The following is a 21,000-nucleotide window of genomic DNA, read 5'->3' on the forward strand; positions in this document are numbered from 1 at the left end:
TCCCAAGCTGCTTCTAACGACTGAGCTGTCGGCTTAGCTTGAACGCTTCGCAGCGGATGTAGCTCCTATGCCGAGTAGGAAATCGCATTAGTATTTGCCAAAGCGTCCCCAGCTCATCTGAAACCGATTCTTTTAACAGGTCAGCGAGCAGAGACCAAAGAGCAGAGAGCAGAGAGCTGGAAAAGCCGTCAGCCCGAAACGGAAGTATTAGCGTAATGCCTTGCGCCTGATGAGCTGCCGAGCATGGGCTGCTCCAATTCAAAGTCCGCGACTGCTGTAGACGAGACCAGAGCAAAGGCAGCGCCAGCGGCAGCACCAGGCAAATCCCCGCCCCCCGCCGCAGCCACAGAAACAACAAGCTCTAACACAATGGACGCTTTGCCCAAGCAGGAGTACCGTAAGTAGCCCTCAATCAGCTCTGCTCATATAATCAATATCGTCCATGGAGCAGCGCCCTCTGAGGCATTCACCATACCCCTCGACGAAGCGGCTAGCGAGACAGTCCCGTTGAACGACACCTTGCGTCAGCCGCCCAAGCGACTGCAACAGCTCATGCAGCAAGCCGCCGAGGCGGAGCCCCTCACGCTCGACGAGCTGGATGCCAAGCAGCAACGAGCGGAGGCTCGTCGCCAGGAGCTAATGCAGCAAAAGCTGGAGACCATTCAGAAGAACACGCAGATACTAATGCAACGTGGACAAACGTCCGACGAGGATCAAACGAGAAACGAACACCAACAGCAGGAACAACGGGACGCAACGGACATTTGAACCCATTTACAGTTATCTTTTTTCCTTAGTAAGCGAGCTGATGAACAGGCCCTCATTATACTATGTTTAAGTGAATTCAGCTTCATTCACGTTCAAAGCTAAATTAAATTTGAATTCTTATTAATGCACAAATTCGCTGAAAAAAAAAAAAAAAAAAAAAAAAAAAAAAAAAAAAAACAATTAATATATATAAATATAAATTATTTTAAAGTTTTTTAAAAAAAATCACATATAAGACACATTATTAATAATTCATCATTCTTATTAATTATTAATTCTTAATGCACAATTTTCGATATAAAGTAGATCAACAAACTAATAATAATAATAATAATTAAAGAATATAAGCAAACGTGAAATCTACGAAATGCGGATTATATATATTTTTATTTGATCAAAGTGTTTATATACATACTTCATTGAGTCAACCAGTCTATTTCTTCAAGGAAATGTTCAATAATCATTATACTACAGTCGAATCCGGTTATAACTGCACTCAACGGAATAAATAAATATTTTATATTTTAGTACATGTCGGAGATGATAGTATTATTCCAATAGAATATGCATGGTTTTGATTAATATAGTGGTAATATGGATTGTATGAGATGTTAGCTAACACTAATATTGAGTGTGGTCCCGACGAGGTCGCCAGTTGGTTGCAATGGATGTAATCGAACAATCGGAGCTCATTAACAAGAGGAAGAAGGGCAACAGTGCAGGAATACGCTGCGCTCTACAAAATTATTTAATCTGCGGAAATATCCGACGTATACATACATATATATTTTAGTCACTTTCAACTCAATTTATTATGAATTGTTAAATCTGGAGAATGATCATTTACATAACGATATGGAAAGCTTATACGTTTGAGAATCGTAAATCCGGAAAAATTGGTTTCTCTCAAATGTGAGTAGCAGGCGGAATGAGGCGTGGTAAGCCCCATAGGATGAATATATATACATATGTATAGATATATCCATGCAGATCTGTCAGACAGTCCCACACTTTTACAGCGTATTCAGACAGATCGATCAAGTTTATTTCAGATAACCGTTGAATATGGAATTATTTAATGGAATTAATTAAAGACGATGCTACAAAAATCTATAAATTTAATTTCACTTCCAAATGTAAATTTAAAATATTACGTATTTTTACTATACGACTGAATTAATATAATGATGCAATTGTTAATAGTTTATATAATAAATATAAAATATGTAACGCAATCGCAGTCGTTGCTAACTGCGCATAAAATAAGTACAGAATGATTAGAATATCAGATTGGAGGGTTCAGGGTATCTCCTAGTCGAGCAGTCTCGACTAGAACCTTCTTACTTGTTTATTGTTAGCATTAATTCACATAGGCATTTTATATTTTATTATCATCATTATTATTTTTGTTTCATACAAATATCGTAGTACATTTCCAAACAATTAGATTGTATGCATTTAAATCTCATTTCTTAACAATATTCTGAATGCTGCAATCTACTTTCTCATCTTTTTCATCTTCTTCTTCTTCCTAGGGAGCCAGCTTTCCACAGTTATTGCGCTTACAAATTGCAAACTATGTGTCATATGTTATTTATATAATAAATTTGGGACTTTTGCAGAAATAGATAGATGCATATTCATTTCTATATGCCTCGTTTGGATGTGTGCGTGGTTGTAAATCATGTCTTTTGGGTTCTATTATTTTCTTTTATTTCATCTCTGGTTTGCTTTTAACTTTAATATTAATTTCATATATCTTATAAGGTATATACATATAGAGTATATATATATGTCATTGAGACTGTTGCTTTGATTTCAGCATTTGGAATACCACCTCGAGAGGGTTATCCACTTTTTTGTTTGTTTAGGTTAACTACAAACTGATAAAAAGCATTATTTCTTTTGTTCGTTTTTCTTCTCACATTTGTCTATTTCTATGTATTTGTATTTATTTGACTGTTTGTGCTCAGCTTAAGCTATTGTATCTCTTGTATTTCCCATATTAATACTATATATTTTTGTATATGTATGTGATTTCATAGTTTGTTGGTGCATTGGAATAGACTCCTAACTTGGGGTCCAAGTCGACGCAGTCGATGATGATATAAGCCAAACCAAACTGAAGCCCATAACCTCAACCTTGAACTAGCTCTATTGCTTAAAGGACTCGCTTCGCAATTTTTCATTGGTGTCCTATTTAATGGCACAGCCTTTTTTTTTTGTCAAACATATTCCCATTGCTCGGCTCTGACCTCAACAGAATCTATCTGTAACGCTTGTCTATGGTGTAGGTCTCTTTGTTAGTTTCAGGCAAAACATTCTTAAGAAAGAATTAATCTTCTCTAAAGTTTGCTCTTACGGGTATCATTTTATGCGTCTGTCTGCTGGAGAGTTTTTAAATATTCACATGGAGATCTTAAAGCTGGCCCATCGACTGCCCGCTCTTGAGGGAGGCGCACGCCTGATTTAAATTGCTTTTGCCATTTGTTTCGATAAATCGTATCATTAGTTCTTTGGTATTTTTCTTTTACTCGAGTTTTGGTTTTCTTTTTTTACAAAGTTTTAATCAACAGTTACAAAAGTTTGTTCTTAGTAGTTGAACTATGGTGGGTTACGTTCTTGATGGATACATACTAGTGTTACTTTTCTTGATTTTTGCTTAGTTTTTTGCTTCTGGATTTTGGTTTGTTTTTCAATTAAATACTATAAACTTGCTCGATTGACGCGCACTTGATGCTGGGTATCTTCGCCTACTTTGCTTCTGTTTTGCTCGCTTCTCTCTCGTCTGGTACTTATACTTTACTTGGTATACAAAAGATGATTCAAAATATCAAAACTTATCAAAAACACAACGAGCAATACAATCACATATCGTCACATCGTCAACGACAACAAGGCCAACCAAAATCCTGAACTCCACATCAGAGGTATATCCCTTCCGGAAAAAGTGCCCACTGCGATTCGTTGCGCGCGGTGATTTGAACTGTATTAAAGCTTTTTTGGTTTTGTTTTTTGGGGTATGCCAAAAACTTAAGGTTTACCATAGGTATATTTGTTTATCTTCATTACATATATATATGTTAGCTTATATAATATATTCCAGATCGTAATCGTTTATATTTGCATTAAATTCTTGTTGCATGCAGCACGTGCCTACCTAAAAGTGAACGCCCAAGAAAAAGGGGTTCTATATGATGTGGCTGCTTCAGTAAAAGCCTCAAGGGTTGCTCAATAAGTTTCCATGAATGCTTGAGTATGAGTCGAATCTTAATTTCTTAATTTCTTCACTTTTTTAAGAATGTTTTAGCACTGAATAGTGTTTGCGAATATATTCCAAATGGAAGACGAGTTTCTGTAAATTTTCGATTATTGTATATAAGACATAAAGACCATTGAATGAAATATCTATTTGAAGTTGGTATCGGTCAAATCAAACGTATATTAAAATTACTGAAAGTGTTATACTCTTCATCAACACCGAACATTACATATTCAAGCAATATCTTGAAAACTAATACAAATATATTATCAACATTTATCAATCATAACTGGATTGGAGTGAACGATGGAAAATTTATTGAGCAGCCCAGGCGAATTGCAATTACACATATGCGTATATATTTATATATATCATATATGTATATATTCATATATTTGTTTGTAATACTATCGTCAATATATTTATGTATTGTTGGCTAGACATCAAAAATCAGTACTGCTTTTCAGAGTGTTACCTAAGCCTAGTTTTGCTTTTTGCTTTTGCTAATAATTCCCATTTGGATTTTGGTTTTATTTGTTTTTTTTTTTTTTATATAATTTTTTGGCAAAACACATTTATTGCAACTTATATGAACCAACCTCAGGCGTTGCGCCGCCCTAATTGTACACGCCCCGGACCATTCCCTCTCGATTGCGCGACTGCCATTTGCAGGTGAGGATGCGAATGTAGGTGCGCCGGAAGGAGGCGTTGCAGAGCGCATAGCACATGGGATTGATGGTTGAGTTGATGTAGCACAGGGCGTAGAAGAAGTCCCACAGCTCGGTGGGAATGCAGTCCGAGCAGGTCGTCAGCGGCTTGATCAGGACTAGAATGTTGTACGGTGTCCACGTGATGATGAAACTGAGCAGAATGGCTGAGAGCGTTTTGGCAGCCTTCGACTCCTGTCGCTTCTCCTGCGACTTTTTCTTCTTCTTGGCCGCGTTGCGAGCGTTCAGCAGCGCATTCTGACCCGCCGTCTTGCCCAGCTGCTTCGGTATGACCTTCGCATTCAGCAGCCGCATATCCTGGGGGGCGTGCGACATCCGCCTGCCCAGCGGCAGGCTGAACTCCGAGTCGCGCGACGGCAAGGGGCGGCGCGTGGGTGGTGGGGCAGTCGTGACCACTCCCAAGCTACCTGCCCCCACCGTTGAGACATCCTCGTGTATCATCTTGATGGACGGCCCGCAATCACCATGGACGCCTTGGTTGCCCAGGGCATTGTTGACGCCGCCAACTCCGCTGCTGCCGGTCGCCGAGCTGGCGCCATCTGGCGGCAGCCGGATGAGTATTGTGTAGACCGAGTCCTGGCTAACCGAGCGCGAGCCGATGCGATTGCTCACGGGCAGCGTTCGTGAGTCACGCAGCGCATTGGCGCTCGGGTTGCTGTTGGCGCTGCCCCCGTTCAGATTGTTGTTGTTGCTGACCGCAGCACCGCCGCCCCCAGCTCCATTGCCGGCATTGATGCTGATGTTGATGTTGAGATTGCCGTTGTTGCCATTGCCGGTCGCGTTCATTTCCTGCACCTGCATCTGCGAAATGGAATTGAGTGACGGGCGCAGCGGCGTCGGCGACACATCCGCCAGCATTATGCTCGGCGGCCGCACCCCACTCACGCTTCCGCCCATCGAGTAGTTGTCCCGCATGACGTTCATCGAGGTGCATCTGCGAACGATAAAAAGGGCACAAAGGCATGTCGCTCTTCACTAGCTTTCCACATGCCACATGCCACATGCCACATGCGAGACGGCAGCGGCATCGGCATTGGGTGCTCGACATTGACATGCCTTACGGCTGACAAGCTACGATAGGAACTACAACAGCAACAGCAACAACAACCAAAACGGAACAGCGGATGCGAGCTGCTCCCCTCAACGGACAACCCTCTCCCATACCCATACCCATTCGTAGCGACACGCACCCCTCATCGCACAGGTGATTAGTGCTGATAAATGAATACTTCTAGTGAAAGGGTCTCCGAGGCTGAACTCGATTCTGTCAAAGGTCCTTTGACGAACTCTCATCGACTGTCGATCAAAATGAACTAAGTTGTTAACTGAAATATCAAAAAGCAAAGAGAACTTAATAAAAGAAGTAAGAAGGCTCTAGTCGAAACTGCTCGACTAGGAGATACCCTGAACCCTCCAAGCTGATATTCTTATCATTCTGCACTTTTTATGCACGCACACATACATACGTATGCATCCACCCTCACGCGCCCATGCTCTGCTAACTGCGCAGTAAGCAGCGACTGCGCTTGGGCTGCGCTGCAGTGTGGGCATTAGTATAAGAATTTACTTGGTGAATAACTTCTTTTGTAAACATACAATCTTAAGGAAATTTTCATTGACTCAGCTCGTCGTGCTGATCATGAATATATATACTTTATGGGGTCTGAGATGATTCCTTCTGCCTGTTACATACTTTTTCACAAAAACATTATACTCTGATTTCCCATTTTCAATGGGTTCAGGGTATAATAAAACTAAAGTTAATAGGAAAATAGGTGCTGACGCAGAACTTCATACGAAAATAAATATTGAATAAATAAAAACAATTTAACAAAAATCAACTATTGTGTGGACTACATAATAATAACAATAATTATAATAAAAGATAATTTTTTTCATGATATATACTATATATGACATGCATATATCAATTCGTTATTGTAACACCCCTCAGGCTTTAAAAAAGAACCCTGTTATTATTTCCCTATGTTCAGTGTCCTTAAGTTTGGAAATACGAAACTAGAAATTGTTACAGAACAAACTGTTTATTACCTAATATTCGATAGGAAATGTTCCGATTCAGCCGTATATAGTGCTTCAAATCGAACTAATTTCAATTTTCATCCCGCATCCTTTAATTTAAGTATTGAGCTTTGGAGCTAAATCTAGTCAGTGACAATATGCAGACTAGGAATAATCAACTGTAATCAATATTATGATAGGTCCGGAATAAAGGACCATACTCATATCAATTCAGTTGCTATTGAAGCAATAAACGTGCATCCTCGGTCATCCATTCCGTGTTCAGGCTGTTTGTAGGCTACACATGTGGTTGAGCTGACTCCGCTCCTATAGCACCGACTAGCCTTCCTCCTGGCCAATAAAAATCGACTTATGCTTCCTTGTACCGAACTCTACTAAGCTTACACTAACTTATGCTAACTTCGATCAAAATAATATAGAACATATTTTTATACCCTGAACTCATTTAAAAAGGTAAATCAGGGTATAATAGCTTTCTTAAATATGTAAGTGGTAGAAGGTGGCGTGGCAGACCTCACAAAGTATATATATTCTTGATCAGGGTGATAAGCTGAGTCGATTTGGCGCTGTCCGTCCGTCCGTACGTACGTATGTATGAACGCGTCGATCTCAGAAGATATATGAGCTAGAGACTTGAAATTGTTTTTTCTAGGTGCGTGTATATCACACGCAAATTGAGTTTATCACTAAAATCGATAACTGCTCCCGATATTTTATTATCGACTAAAAACCTCATCAAAAGCTGCTTATTTAATTATATCTTTTAGAGCTAGAGCTTTCAAATTTTAAATGTTGGCTTATGTGTATTTTATATAATTTCGATTTTTGTTGTAATTAACCCCACACCCATATATCCACCCCCTCACCATCACCTTTGTAAAAGGCGTATTTCGTATAGAGACTTGTGCTTGTTCAATTATTCAACAAATAATTTCGTATAATATTGCCCGCACTGCAGCGCAGCCAGAGCGCAGTCGTTGCTTTCTGCGCAGTCAGCAGAGCGCGTTCTAATACGTGCGTGTGTATGTATGTGTGCCTAAAAGAAGTGCAGAGTGATTAGAATAACAAATTGCAGGGTTCAGGGTATCTCCTAGTCGAGCAGTCCCGACTAGAACCTTCTTACTTGTTTGATATTAAGACTTGTGAAAATAAAGCTAATTGAAACTTGCAAAATAGGTAAAATAACAAAAAGGCAAATAATATGAGTAAAACGTTCCCACGAATAAAATTTATAAAAGAAAAATTCATCCAATTATCTGACGAAGCTCTCCGGCTGAGCAACTGAGCTGTGCCACTAGATTGCCATGCCAATATTTTTGGGATGCACTATGTGCTCTCTATTGATGGCTGTGCATGTGCGAGATGAAACCGTTGTGTGATGGCAGTGAAATGATTTCCTTTCCTCTCCTCTCCCTTCTCCCCGAGGACAGGCATCGAGCAGCCAATTGGCTTTCCTTTTGGAATGAAGTGCCCTGAGTGCTTTTGAGATACGAGACATTCACATGCAGCACTCACACACACAAACGATTCGAGTGCATGAATGAGTGTGTGTGTGTGTGGGTATGTGGGTGTGTGTGTGCCTGGGTGCTTGAGTGCGATGTTTGCTTACTCGAAATTAGACGATTATAAAAAGAGCTGCTTGTTTTACTACCTGGAGACGGAGCTTTGTAAAGGAGTTTCAATTGTTACTGGTGTTGCATACCCTAAATCAGATGGCTCCTCCTGCTCGTAGGCAAAATCGTCGGAGTCTTCGCGGCCCGAGTGCCACCACGCGATGCACCACTCCTTGATGCTGCCAAAGCAAGAGTATGGCTTTTTGATTGTATTGGTGCTCTTGATCTGCGCATAGAAATACATATAAGCCACGCACAAGTCAAATAGAACGCTGAAACGAATATGACGAGCAACCTGGTGTCGCCTGCCTATCTACTCAACTTACGCTCGACTTGCGTGAGTGCATGCCGTGATATCCCGAGTCGATGACCATGTTTGTCATGTAGACACTTTCCGCATCCGCCGAGCTCTCGGAGCGCGGCCGTCGCCACGTATCATGCTCATTTCCGCCCAGCTGGCCGAACCCCAGCAGACCCCCCGATGTATGATTCACCACGGTATTTTCATCGCTGAAATGTAGATCAAGAGCAATTGTGAGAATTGTGAAACAAGTAAGAGTGCTCTAGTCGGAAATGCCCGACCATATGTTTAACACACGAACAGACAGAGGGACGAACATAAAGACATGTCTAGGTCGAACACATATAACATACACTTCGACCTGTGCTCCCATTTTTAATAGAGTATGAGAGCTTGTCAAAGAAATTGCCTAAAGAGCTCCAATCATAGAATTGCGAATGATTGCAGCTACAGACTTAATAGATAAATGAGTTGAAATCCTGAAACTGAATGCAAAAAAAATAAGTGCAATAATGGTAAAAATATGGTAAAACTTAATTAGAGATATTTTTGATTTCAGAATATGGGAATGCTGTCTCAAACGGTAGAGCGGGTGACCGATTTATATAATGTGTATTACTATTATAATATATTAATATTATATAACCTACTAGCCGGCAAACGTTGCATTGCCCTATCCATTATTTCTAGGTAAAAAATTGTTGAAAGATATGTTGTTCAGGTTGGGATACACTCTGATTTATTTATTAATCGGATTTTCATTCAAGCACCTTGTGGTAAAAGACATTCTTTGTTTTTTGGTCAGGTGCAAGAACAAATAATTCGGATGGTTTGCCAACACGTGAGCATGCCACGTACAATTGACCATGAGAATAACACGCATTTTCTAGTTTGAGGCCACAAATAGTCAAAGATTGGCCCTGTGATTTGTTGATCGTCATGGCGAAGGCAAGACGAATCGGGAATTGAATTCGTTTAAACTCAAAGGGCATATCTGTTGGGATCATCGGAATCCTAGGAATAAGAACTTCCTCAACTTTGAATTTTCCTCGACGCGTGAGTTACATTGCTCATCAGTTTTCTTTCATCAAACGCGTTTCCCTGCACAGTTTTGGTTGGTTTAAATTTCTAAGCATAATAACTACCGAGCCAACCTTCAGTTGTAAATTGTGCGGTGGTAAACCAGGCACATCCAAGGAGTTCAAAAATTCAGTTGGATAATTAGTGGCTTCTTCTTCGTTTGTTACACAGTCGATAGATTTGAATGAATACAGAGTACCAACGATTTTATTTTGAATTATAAAATTAAGATCATCAACATATTTATTTTTAGCCGCCAAAATTGCTCGCTCACTTAACCATTTAGTATTTTTGTGGAAAGCAATGATATTCGGAAATACTTTATTGATAAGCTCATCTCTTAATGAGACGAAATTGCAATAATGTTGAGTAAATGAAATCAAGCCACTCGATTCGTCAACTGGAATACGGCCACTACCGATATATTCAGCAATTGCTTCGAGAAATCATCAGCAGATAGATCGTTCAACAATGCAACTCTCATATTTACAGACAGTTGAAGTTTGGTTACATATCGCCACAGATTTGATGCTTTGAGGCAAGCGTTTATTTCGTCGGCAGCAGTAGATCTTGGAATTACTGGTAGTGTTTGTCGGAAATCGCCAGATAATAAAATCCTTGAACCATTTCTTATTGCCGTTTCTCGGGCTGCCTCTCTTTGAGAAGCACGAACTAAGGCCCTTCTTTGCTGGGTACTAACGCGTCGCCTTTTTCGGGCGATTTCACGTTTTTCAAGTATTCGTGAAATTTTTTCAGTATTTTAAGATCTACTATCCTACTCGTAGCGGAGACAAATCCAACAAATCAAAAACCATGAAAATTGGTCCAGCAGATCTCGAGTTATAAGTGTAGGAACACTTCACTTCACAACTCTCTTTTATATGTATAGAAGATTATGTATTATTATACATATCATACTTATCAAGCCATTTAAAAAGTCTGCACATATAATTGGCCACTGTTAATACTGTATTATATGTATGTATGTTGATATATTTATAGCTGATATACGTATTTATTCGATATGAGAAGATATTAGTCAGTAAATCAGTAATCAGTAAATCAACTCACCTGCTGTTGGATCTCTTACTGGAGTCCTTCTTGCCGGCCTGCAAATTGGGTAAATCCTTCTGGCGCTTCTTCGTCTCCCGCCAGATGCGGAAGTAGAGGAAGCACATGATCGTAACGGGAAAGTAGAACGCAGCCAGTGCAGTGCCGAAGGTGATGTACTGGTTCGTCTCAATGAACTGGATGTAGCACTCGTCCTTGGGCACCGTGCGCTTGCCCTCGATGTAGGGCCAGCTGTAGATCCAGGGCGGCCACAGCAGCAGGCTGATGCCCCAGGCAGCGCCGATCATGACGGCCGCTTTGTTGGTCGTGCGCTTGGCGCGATATGTCAGCGGCCGGGTGACACTGAAGTACCGGTCGAAGCTGATGATGAGCAGGTTCAGCACGGAGGCGTTCGAGGCCAGGTAGTCGAGGGCCAGCCAGGTGTCGCACACATGCGGCCCCAGCGGCCAGTAGCCCAGTATCGTGGTGACCGCGAAGAGCGGCATCGAGATGGCGCCGATCGCAAAGTCCGCGATGGCCAGCGAGAAGAGGAAATAGTTGCTGATCGTCTGCAGCTGCTTGTCGATCTTGAACGAGATCATCACCATGAGGTTGCCCGCAACTGTCACCGCGCTCAGAATCGCCGCTACGAAGCCCATAACAAGCATCGAGGCTACTGAGTACCTCGGCCCCTTCGTTTCAAAGCCCAGGCTGGAGTTCGTGTGGTTCCCATACGGATCGTAGAGGCCACTCGCCGCCGTTGAGGTCAGGTTCTCAAGCAGAGCCGTCAGCAGGGTGCTGCTGGTAGTTATGGCGGGGCTGATGGTGGGGCTGCTGCTGCTGCTACTCGTCGTGGCTGCCGTCGTGCTTGTTGTTGTGCTTGTGCTCGTAGTTACGGTTTTAAACAACGGCTCCAGTATGCTGGGCGGCCCATGGGCGGCCAGTGCCAAGCTCATGACTGGCTCCATGGCGTGTGCGTGATATTTGATTTGCTCTGATTTGAATTTACTGCCTCGCCTGAGAATGCACTATAGATTGTGCACAAGATGTGCCTGGTCTGGCTTTTGCTTACTTGAGCTGTGATTTCTAAATGGTCAGGCGGTCGTCCTGCTGCTGCTGCAGCTGCTTATCCTTGTTGCACCCACGCGCTCGCGATGTCGTCGGACTTCTGAGCATTTTCGTACTGGTCCTGCAGTGCCAGCGCACAGACAATCAAACAAACAAACGAAAATAAAATAAGAATCCAGAGAATTATGAGCTGTCGCAGGCCTTTGATAGAAGCAGAAGCCCCAACACTAGGCGCCCCCTGGCTCAAAGAAAACACACACACTCACACACACACACAGAGGAGCAGTCGGAGTATCAGTGGAAGGGGGAAAAGTCGCCTGCGGTCGCATTGCTTTGTGCTTTTTGCAAATGACATTTTCAGTGTGATTTGTTTTAATGAAAATGTAAATGAAAAACTGCTTGAATGCGTTTCCTTGGCTGTCGCACAGTAACAGATAAACATGCCACGCCCACGCTTAGCTTTAGTTGCTGCTGTTTCTGTTTCTGTTGCTGCCGCAGCCTCTGCCACAGCCTCTAGCTCAGCCACTGCTTCTGTTGTTGTTGTTGTTGGTGGTGGTGGTGGTGCTGTGCCAACAATGGGACAACATGCAACAGTCAGCGTAGGCAAAAACTTGGCTATCGACTTGCCCACCCCCCCCCCCCCCCCCCCCCTCTGCCAGTCCCTCTGCCACACTCTTTTTCGAGCAGATACTGTGGCACGGAAATGTTCAAGCAGCCTCCGCTGACACTTTGCGAAACTATTGATGTTGTCATTGGCTACAGACACAAACACCCACCCACACACGCTCTCTGACACACAAACCCACACACACACATACACACCTAGTTATAGATACATTGTGCTTTGATTTGGAAAGTTTTTCAATAAGTTACGTATACGCCGCGTGGTGCGAGGCTATTCTCATCGCTTGCCTTTTTCACTGATGCCTCTGACATGATATGCAGCCTGATTGATTTGTAGGCAACGCTCAGCATTCACTATTGTTGGGTCGTCTCATATTTTCCCCCGCCCTTACTCCGCAAATCACAAGTCACGCTCGAAATGTGTCAGAAGGCTTTCCAGGATACGAGCATAAAAAATGATAAGGCATAAATGAAATAACACAAGTTTATAATTGAATTATGCGAGTTTAAGCCGAGCCCGAAATAGATTCGTTTGCGAGTTTCTGCTATTGTTATTATTATTTAATTAACTGATAATGGAAAGCTTTTAGTCAACCAATGAAAATGCGAGAGTGCTTGAAAATGCATTTGAAAAAAAAAAAATCAAGTAAAAAGGCTCTAGTCGAGACTGCTCGACTAGGAGATACCCTGAACCCTCCAAGCTGACATTCTTATCATTCTGCACTTCTTTTATGCACGCACACAATCATAATGAATTTTCAGAGCGTAATCATATGGTCAAAATGTGTGTACATTTTAAAGCACAAAACATTATACCCTGATTTCCCATTTTCAATGGGTTCAGGGTATAAAAAAGCACTAATTGCTTTCCACGCTTTATTGACATCCATCTCAATAGAACTCAGCGAAAGACTTAATCCGTTTCCACTTTCTATAAAATTGTCCTTCATTCAGAGCCAAAGATACGAATAAAGCAATCCATTCTAAGTAAATTCCATTAGGCCAGCATTTAATTAGGCCTTAGCTAAACGTTATTCAACAATGCTTGAGAGGCATTCATGGCCAAATTCGATAACATATCAATGGAATAGAGTAGAATAGGCATGTGCTATTGTTATCATATCCCTTAAGTTATACAATTTTTATAGACAGTACCTTAATCTTATCTATGGGACAGTTGTAAACATGACTTTATTATAGATATGTATATTCAAGTCGTATCTGGCTTTAATTATATTATTTTTATAAAATGTCATAAAATAGAAAACAAGAAAGAAGACTCAAGTCCGGACTGCTCGACTACGAGATCTCCTGAACCCTTCGAGCAATAGATATTACAATACAAATTCTCACGCACACACTACACGCACACACGCACATACACAGGAGAATGAGATTGGGCTGCGCTGCAGTGTTGGCAATATTATGAGAACTTATTTGTTGAATAATATAATTTCTAGATGTACAGTCTTAATGAAACTTTTAGAACGTAAATATAATGTATACATGTATGTATATTCCAAAGCAGAAGTCGCTAGTATTTGAAATACGCCTTTTACAAATATTAGGGTGAGGGGGTGGATATTATATTTATATGATTGCCCATTTTCAATGGGTTCAGGGTATAATAAGAATAGAGATTTGGCTGAGCCACTTTAAAAATATTTGTAGCATACTTTTACGGCACTGCAAAAACTATAGATTGGGGGGGGTTTGTTGAAGCACTAAGTTTTAGAGTAGATATACAAATATTAATATTATTATAGTGAAATTTGTATAATATGAAAGCCGAAAAAAATTAATAACCACCTTATCTATTAACAATTAAACTCTTTCTAGTAAGAGAGTTCATATATCATCTAGAGACTAATATGAATAATTTAAATGGAGGATGCATGCACAAATGAAGGTTTGCAATAGACAGGCAAATGCATTGGCCAGACTAATGGCAGCCAGAGCGGGAGCAGCTCGAAGTTGTGGCACAGCTCATATCAGACCGGCGGAAAAATGAACGCGCATCAGAGAGTAAATCAATCACAAATTGGAATATTTGGCTCAACTCTTGTCTAGCACAAACACGCGCATAAATCAAATCAGCGAAATGGCTCGTCACAGGGTAACGGAGGGGTGAGGATGGCCAATAAGCAAGCGACCGACTAAAGAGCTCCCCAAATTGGAGCTCAGCCAGTGGCACAGGAGCAATAATTAGCAAGCAACAAAAACAAGTAACTTGCTTGACTAGGAGATACCCTGAACACTCTAAGCTGATTTTCTAATCATTCTGCACTTCTTTGATGCACACATATGTCCATACACATGCATCCACACGCACGCATAAGCCCGCGCTCTGCTAACTGCGCAGTAAGCAGCGACTGCTCTTGGGTTACGCTAGAGAGTGCGCAATATTATGAGAATTTATTAGTTGAATAGGCACGCCAAATTTCGCTAGCTCTTATATCTTCTGAGATTGACTCAATCATACGGACGGACAGGGATAAATCGACTCAGATCGTCGCCCTGATCAATAATATATGTATATACTTTATGGGGTCTGCGATGATTCTTTTTGCCCGTTACATACTTTTTCCCAAAACCATTATACCCTGATTTCCCAATTTTTGAAATGGGATCAGGGTATAAAAAGAGGCAGTGACACTGCTAATATCGCTGCCTCTATTCGTGTGTGTTCATACGGATTAGGCTGGCTATCCCACTGAACCTTTTGGCTACGACAGCTGACGATGAGCAACGCAGGCAGCGCACCGCAATCTTAGCCAACTGTCGGCGTAACGTAACATTAAAATCATGGCGAATTGCCTGCCGAGCCCGTAAAAAATGGATTTATGGATTTATAATGAAATCGCACTCAGACACACACAAAACCTGCGGCTATCCATGGCATTTCGTTTGTCAATTTATTAGGCTATGTTTATGACAGTTAAAGAGACGCACACACTCACACACGCAGCCACATGCACACGCACACTTCACTTCACACACATGGCTGAGAGCCTGATCAGCTCATCACCAGCTGCCTTAATTTTATTTACGATTTTATGTAGAGTTTTCCCAGCATTTAATGCGGGCGCTGTCAGCTAGATGAATACACACACACAGAGAGAGAGAGAGAGAGCGACTCAAATACAAACACATACACAGCCGCCCACTTGGACTCAAGCTTTCAAATAAAATTCGAGAAAAATAGCAAACAGACTTTTGTCCGTTTGCTGCTGCTTAGCTTTTATGTGAATTTCTTTGCGCGAGTTAATTGCGGGGCTCTCTGGCTGAAGCGCCTGGCCTTTGCTTGTTGGCGGAAATTGAATTGCTTTGCTGGTGGATGCTGCTGGTGTCTGCTTTTGCTTCTGCTAACTGCTTACACCTTATGCTCGCGGCAGACCTAATACTAAGCATATTGCGAACCGTTTGCCTCGCCCACCGACCCGATCCGACCTACTCGCAAGTTTAATCAAAACGAGAGCACTGCGACAGCAAACACAAAACGGCGTTGCTACGCACACACACGCCTCTCGATTTCGTACTCCTGCTCTCCGCTCCTGCTCTCATTACTTACATGGGCGCTTACGTTGCGGCGCAAGCTCTCGTGCTTTCGTACTCTCTGGCAAGCTCTTGCACTCCCTCTCTCTCTTTCTCTCGCTCGCTCTGTCGCTTTGGCACTCGGTTTATATGTGTGCTTCAACTCCCACCACTATGTTATTCACTTGCGAACGCTCCGTTGTAGCGTTGACATTGTTGTTGCTGCTGCTGGATTCTGCTGGCTGCTGCTGCTTCTATCGCTGCAGCTGCTGCTGATTTCGGCCATTTGCCGCTCCCAAAAGTCTGCTTTGTAATTTTTCGTATTGTGCGCGCACATCTTTGCTGGCATCAGCCTCGCTGCTGCGTCAACGTCGCTGCTCGGCTCTTTTCATTCCGATTTTTTGCTTCTGTGCAAATTGTATTATACACAATGCGGGCTGCTGCGCCAACGCTGACGTCGACGCCGCCGTCAACGCTCTGACGCGCTAGCGTGTGTGCGCTGGCCCCCAAGTTTTTACATTCGGTCTGCGCTTAACATTGTAATCAAATTTATGCTTTGGTGTTATAGATACAAATACACAGCGATTTTCTTTTATAACTTTAACTGGAGCTAGTTGTTGGATAACACACGCGCTTACGCGACAGTTTCACCTTGTTAAGAAATTATTTATTTAGCGTGTTTTTCGCTATCAGCCCATAGATAATCGTTGCTCTTTTCACGTTGCGAGCTGCACGCGTTCGCCGCCAGCTGGAGGGCTGAGCTGCTGATGAAAGCCAAGCGCACGTTGCTAAATCTCGTCCGGGACTGAATCTAAAAGCTTCAAGCATATACCTTAACAGTACCTTTGCTGCGAGAGCTACATACAACCCGAATGCGCGCGTTTACTCAACACTCTCGCGCTTTCCCGCTCTCTCTGTCTCTCGCAATTTCTGTGTGTGTGTAACCAGTCAGGAAGCTGCGAGACATGTAGTTGAGGATGTAGGTGTGCCTGTGTGCGTGTATGTGTATGAGTGTGTCAAAGCTGTTATCTTTCGCTTTGTGCTGGAATTTGTGTTTGTTGGGCAACACGGCGAGCATCCTCAGCAACACCCTCAATAATATCCCAGCTCGGCTAATGTGTGTGTGGGTGAGAAAAAGCGGAAAAACTGTTACAATGTGTGTGTAGGTGTGTGTGTTCGTTCGGCATGCGTGTATACACTGCCCGCCATTTAAGCAATGTCCTCTTTAATAAATTGTATGCAAGATGTTGCAACTAGAAAAATGGAAACCAACAATCTAGGAAAGCAGATTGGAACAAAAAACTAGTAGAATTTCTCTTCTAAGATTCCATAGATAAGATCAGATATGTATATTAGTATTGAGAATATGGTTTCGAACAGATATTTTATGGAGAATCCTCAAAAGTCTATAGGAACGCAACTTTCAGATTTCGACTCTATAGCTTTGCAAACGATTACAAAACAAGTAAGAAAGCTCTAGTCGAGACAGCTCGACTACGAGATCCCCTGAACCCTACAAGCAACTGATATTTCAATAATAATTAGCAAACACACACGCACACACACACACACATACAAACAAACACACGCACACACACACGCATACAAACAAACACACGCATATACACACACTCACATATACAGGCGATTGCGCTTGGGTTGCGCTGCAGTGTTGGAAATATTAGGAGAACTTATTTGTTGAATAATTAAATTTCTAGACGTACGATCGTACTGAAACTTTCAGAAAGTAATCATAATGTTGAAATGTATGTGTATACGGACGGACGGACGGACGGACAGACAGACGGACAGGGCCAAATCGACTCAACTTGTCGCCCTGATCAAGAATATATATACTTTGTGGGGTCTGCCACGCCTCCTTCTGCCTGTTACATACTTTTAACAAAACCATTATACCCTGATTTCCCATTTTCATGGGTTCAGGGTATAAACAACGCATTGTTGCATGCCCATCAATCATCTAACATGAGCAAAGCTGGCCTATCAGCAAAAGTCCCTCATACAACAAGCTCGTTTTTCTTGCAATGTACCTTTAAGTTGCACCGGCAACTACAGAATAAGAACACAAAACACAAACTAAATGGATGAATATGAATGAAAGATCCGCAAGCAGCCAAGTGCAGAGAACAAATGCTCAACAGCCGGACTACTGGAGAGGTGGCCGGGTGGGTGGGAGTTGGAGGATGAGCGTGTGCCCCAAGGGGACGTTCTCTCAAGCATGCTTCTGTGTAACTGTAGCACAGTTGCTGTTTTTGCTCTTCATCAGGCTGAACAGCAGCAGCCGTGTCTGTGAATGGGACTTGCAGGATGGTGGAATGACGGGGATGATGGCGATGCTTATGATGATGATGATGATGGTGATGGTAGTGGTGGTGACGGTGATAGTGATGATGACGATGGACTCGTGGCTCGGCATGTTAGGGCATCCACTGGGCCGGCATAGTAGACGACTGAAAAAGCGCATTCTCACATTTCAATTAAATAATGCCAAGAATGAATTTGAATTTATTTTATTCGCTCCTTTTGCTGTCGTGTTGCGCTTACGCCGGACAACAATGACCAGCCAACTGACCAAGGGTTAATGCGAACCGACTGCTAACATGCCTGCAGGCCATTTGAGCCCCATGAGCCCTATCCCAGCTTGTAGGCCACATACCCAATATCTATATATACATATATACATATATCTATAGATATATACATATACATATATACACACTCATGACGAAAATAATAAGTATACTTCTTAAAATTTTAAAACTGAGTTTAGTTTAGCAAAACATTTTTTCTACTGCCCTAAACATTAAAATTTTATGCACGTTTCTCTTTTATTTACATATATATAAATGAAAATGGGTAAATTTGCAAAAAACAATTTTATTTTTTCAATAGTTACAAACAAAAAATCAAAAGTGCATCTTTTGTGCTTGACTGAAATAATAGGTACACTTTACTTTCAAAATCTTTTGCTATTATATTTTTGGATTAATATCCTTTGATTTTCAGATCCTTCCCAGGTGATGTGGTCTTTAGCAAAAGTTTTGCACCATTATAAAATTTTTTGATGCGTATTAAAGAACCATTTTTTCCATACGACCTGGTAGCTTAGCCATATTTAGTCATTTCCCAATTGAAGAAGCATCAATAATATTATCTATTTCGGATGCATTGACCCCTGAAAATTTGAAAGGGTCAGATTCTGCAATTCTTGTAATACATCTGCCCAGTTCTGCTGTGGTTTTTGATGAACGTCCACGAATTTCTTTTTATACCCTGAACCCATTGAAAATGGGAAATCAGGGTATAATGTTTTTGTGTAAAAGTAAGTAACAGGCAGAAGGAATCATCGCAGACCCCACAAAGTATATATATTCTTGATCAGCACGATGAGCTGAGTCGATATAGCCCTGTCCGTTTGTCCGTCCGTCCGTATGAACGCCGAGATCTCAGAAGATATAAAAGCTAGAGAGCTGAAATTTTGTGTACACGTGTATACCATACGCAGTACGAGTTTGCTTTATTTTTTCGATAACTCATCCGATAACTTTTTTATCAAGAATAATCGAAAAATTGATTTTGTTTTTTGAGCCCCATCGGAGTACTATTAAACGTGGAGACTTCAGATTTACTGTGTATATACATATGAATGAATACAAACATTTTGTAATCAACAGATTTTGGATACCACGCCCCCTTTTCCACCAATTTGTAAAAAACGTATTTCACGCACTAGAGACTTGTGCTTTGGAATGTACATACATTTTTACCATATAATTACGCCCTGAAAATTTCATTAAGATCGTATGTTTACAAATGACGTTATTCACCACTGCCCACACTGCAGCGCAGCCCAAGCGCAGTCACTACTTACTGCGGGTGAGGGTGAGGGTGAGGGTGGATGCCTACATACATATATATGTATGTGTGCGTGCATGAAAAAAGTGCAGAATGATAAGAATATCAGCTTGGAGGGTTCAAGGTATCTCCTAGTCGAGCAGTCTCGACTAGAGTCTTCTTACTTGTTTATTTTGCACCCTTATAGCAAAATTAAGAGATCTGTTCATCAGTTTTATAATTTCCCGAAAATATTTGCCACTCCTTATAAGGCTTTTAGCAATTCTGCGTTCCTCACTAGAACAATGAATATTCCGAACCATCTACATATGAAATTGATTTTTTTTTTTACTTATAACATCTCTGTAAAGACTACTTAATATTTTATAACAATAAAAGACGTTTTTCTTTGATTAAAATTTTTTTCCAGACTGAAGAAATCGAGTGTACCTATTATTTTCAGCAAGCTCTTTTCAATGAATCGTGACTACAATAAATTTACGGGAAAATACAATAATTTTTTTGGGATGAATCATATTGCCAGATGATTTCCTTAAAGTTACCATCAATTTTTTTTTTTTTTAAATATTAAAAATGAATTAGTTATGACAGAATCTCTAAAAAAATGTGTACCTATTATTTTCATGAGTGTATATATATATAACTATATATACTTTTAGCGAAATGACTCTGGACTATTAGTATGTTAACCACGTGTTACTCGCACAATATTCGAATGTGGCCGACGTATTCATCGATTGTAAAGGCTCTAAAATGATATCTTGTCCATACACACTTTACACGTAAGTAAATATAGTTTCATCCTACGAAATATCATTTCAGAAATTCGAGTTTTACAGCTATAGATAACTATGGATAACTATGGAAACTTACTGGCTAACTATAGGGTATTTTCGGGGCGCAAAAACAATCTATTTTTGCACGGGAGCTGTCTAGCTGACCAAAATTGGATCAAAATATTGCTGAATTTATAGAAACATTAAGTGTAATTTCCCAGTTCCCTAGTGGATGTAGAAGTATTTCATGTTTTCCCCTTGGAAATCGTGTTGAGTC

General features: G+C 41.3%; 2 protein-coding genes across 3 annotated transcripts; one reads left to right on the top strand and one right to left on the bottom strand.

Annotated features, from left to right (window-relative positions):
• Positions 1–122: 122 nt before the first annotated feature.
• On the top strand, positions 123–878 carry LOC108652928 (uncharacterized). The gene is made up of 2 exons (XM_018103125.3): positions 123–397; positions 452–878. Exons 1-2 carry the CDS (start codon positions 244–246, stop codon positions 766–768), a joined length of 471 nt encoding a protein of 156 aa, XP_017958614.1. The 5' UTR covers positions 123–243; the 3' UTR covers positions 769–878.
• Positions 879–3,522: 2,644 nt separating this feature from the next.
• On the bottom strand, positions 3,523–16,934 carry mAChR-A (muscarinic Acetylcholine Receptor, A-type). Of its 2 annotated transcripts, none has more exons than XM_018105411.3 (5): positions 16,109–16,934; positions 10,867–12,034; positions 8,741–8,924; positions 8,453–8,640; positions 3,523–5,692 (listed from the first exon to the last, which is right to left on the bottom strand). In XM_018105411.3, exons 2-5 carry the CDS (start codon positions 11,811–11,813, stop codon positions 4,648–4,650), a joined length of 2,364 nt encoding a protein of 787 aa, XP_017960900.1. In that variant the 5' UTR covers positions 11,814–12,034; positions 16,109–16,934; the 3' UTR covers positions 3,523–4,647. The 2 variants fall into 2 exon arrangements, with proteins under 2 accessions (XP_017960900.1, XP_017960902.1); XM_018105413.2 differs by having other exon boundaries at positions 8,504–8,640; positions 16,109–16,927.
• Positions 16,935–21,000: the final 4,066 nt, after the last annotated feature.

The sequence above is a fragment of the Drosophila navojoa genome, chromosome 5 (assembly GCF_054131105.1).
Source record: "Drosophila navojoa isolate 15081-1374.11 chromosome 5, UAZ_NAV_1.0, whole genome shotgun sequence".
Lineage (NCBI taxonomy): Eukaryota > Metazoa > Arthropoda > Insecta > Diptera > Drosophilidae > Drosophila > Drosophila navojoa.

Coding starts and splice junctions, on each gene's coding strand:
- LOC108652928 (XM_018103125.3), top strand. CDS start 244: ATGGGCTGCTCCAATTCAAAGTCCGCGACTGCTGTAGACGAGACCAGA. Junction 398..451: donor TTTGCCCAAGCAGGAGTACC/GTAAGTAGCCCT, acceptor TCCATGGAGCAG/CGCCCTCTGAGGCATTCACC.
- mAChR-A (XM_018105411.3), bottom strand. CDS start 11,813: ATGGAGCCAGTCATGAGCTTGGCACTGGCCGCCCATGGGCCGCCCAGC. Junction 8,925..10,866: donor AGTAAGAGATCCAACAGCAG/GTGAGTTGATTT, acceptor TCTACATTTCAG/CGATGAAAATACCGTGGTGA. Junction 8,641..8,740: donor TGCACTCACGCAAGTCGAGC/GTAAGTTGAGTA, acceptor TTCTATGCGCAG/ATCAAGAGCACCAATACAAT.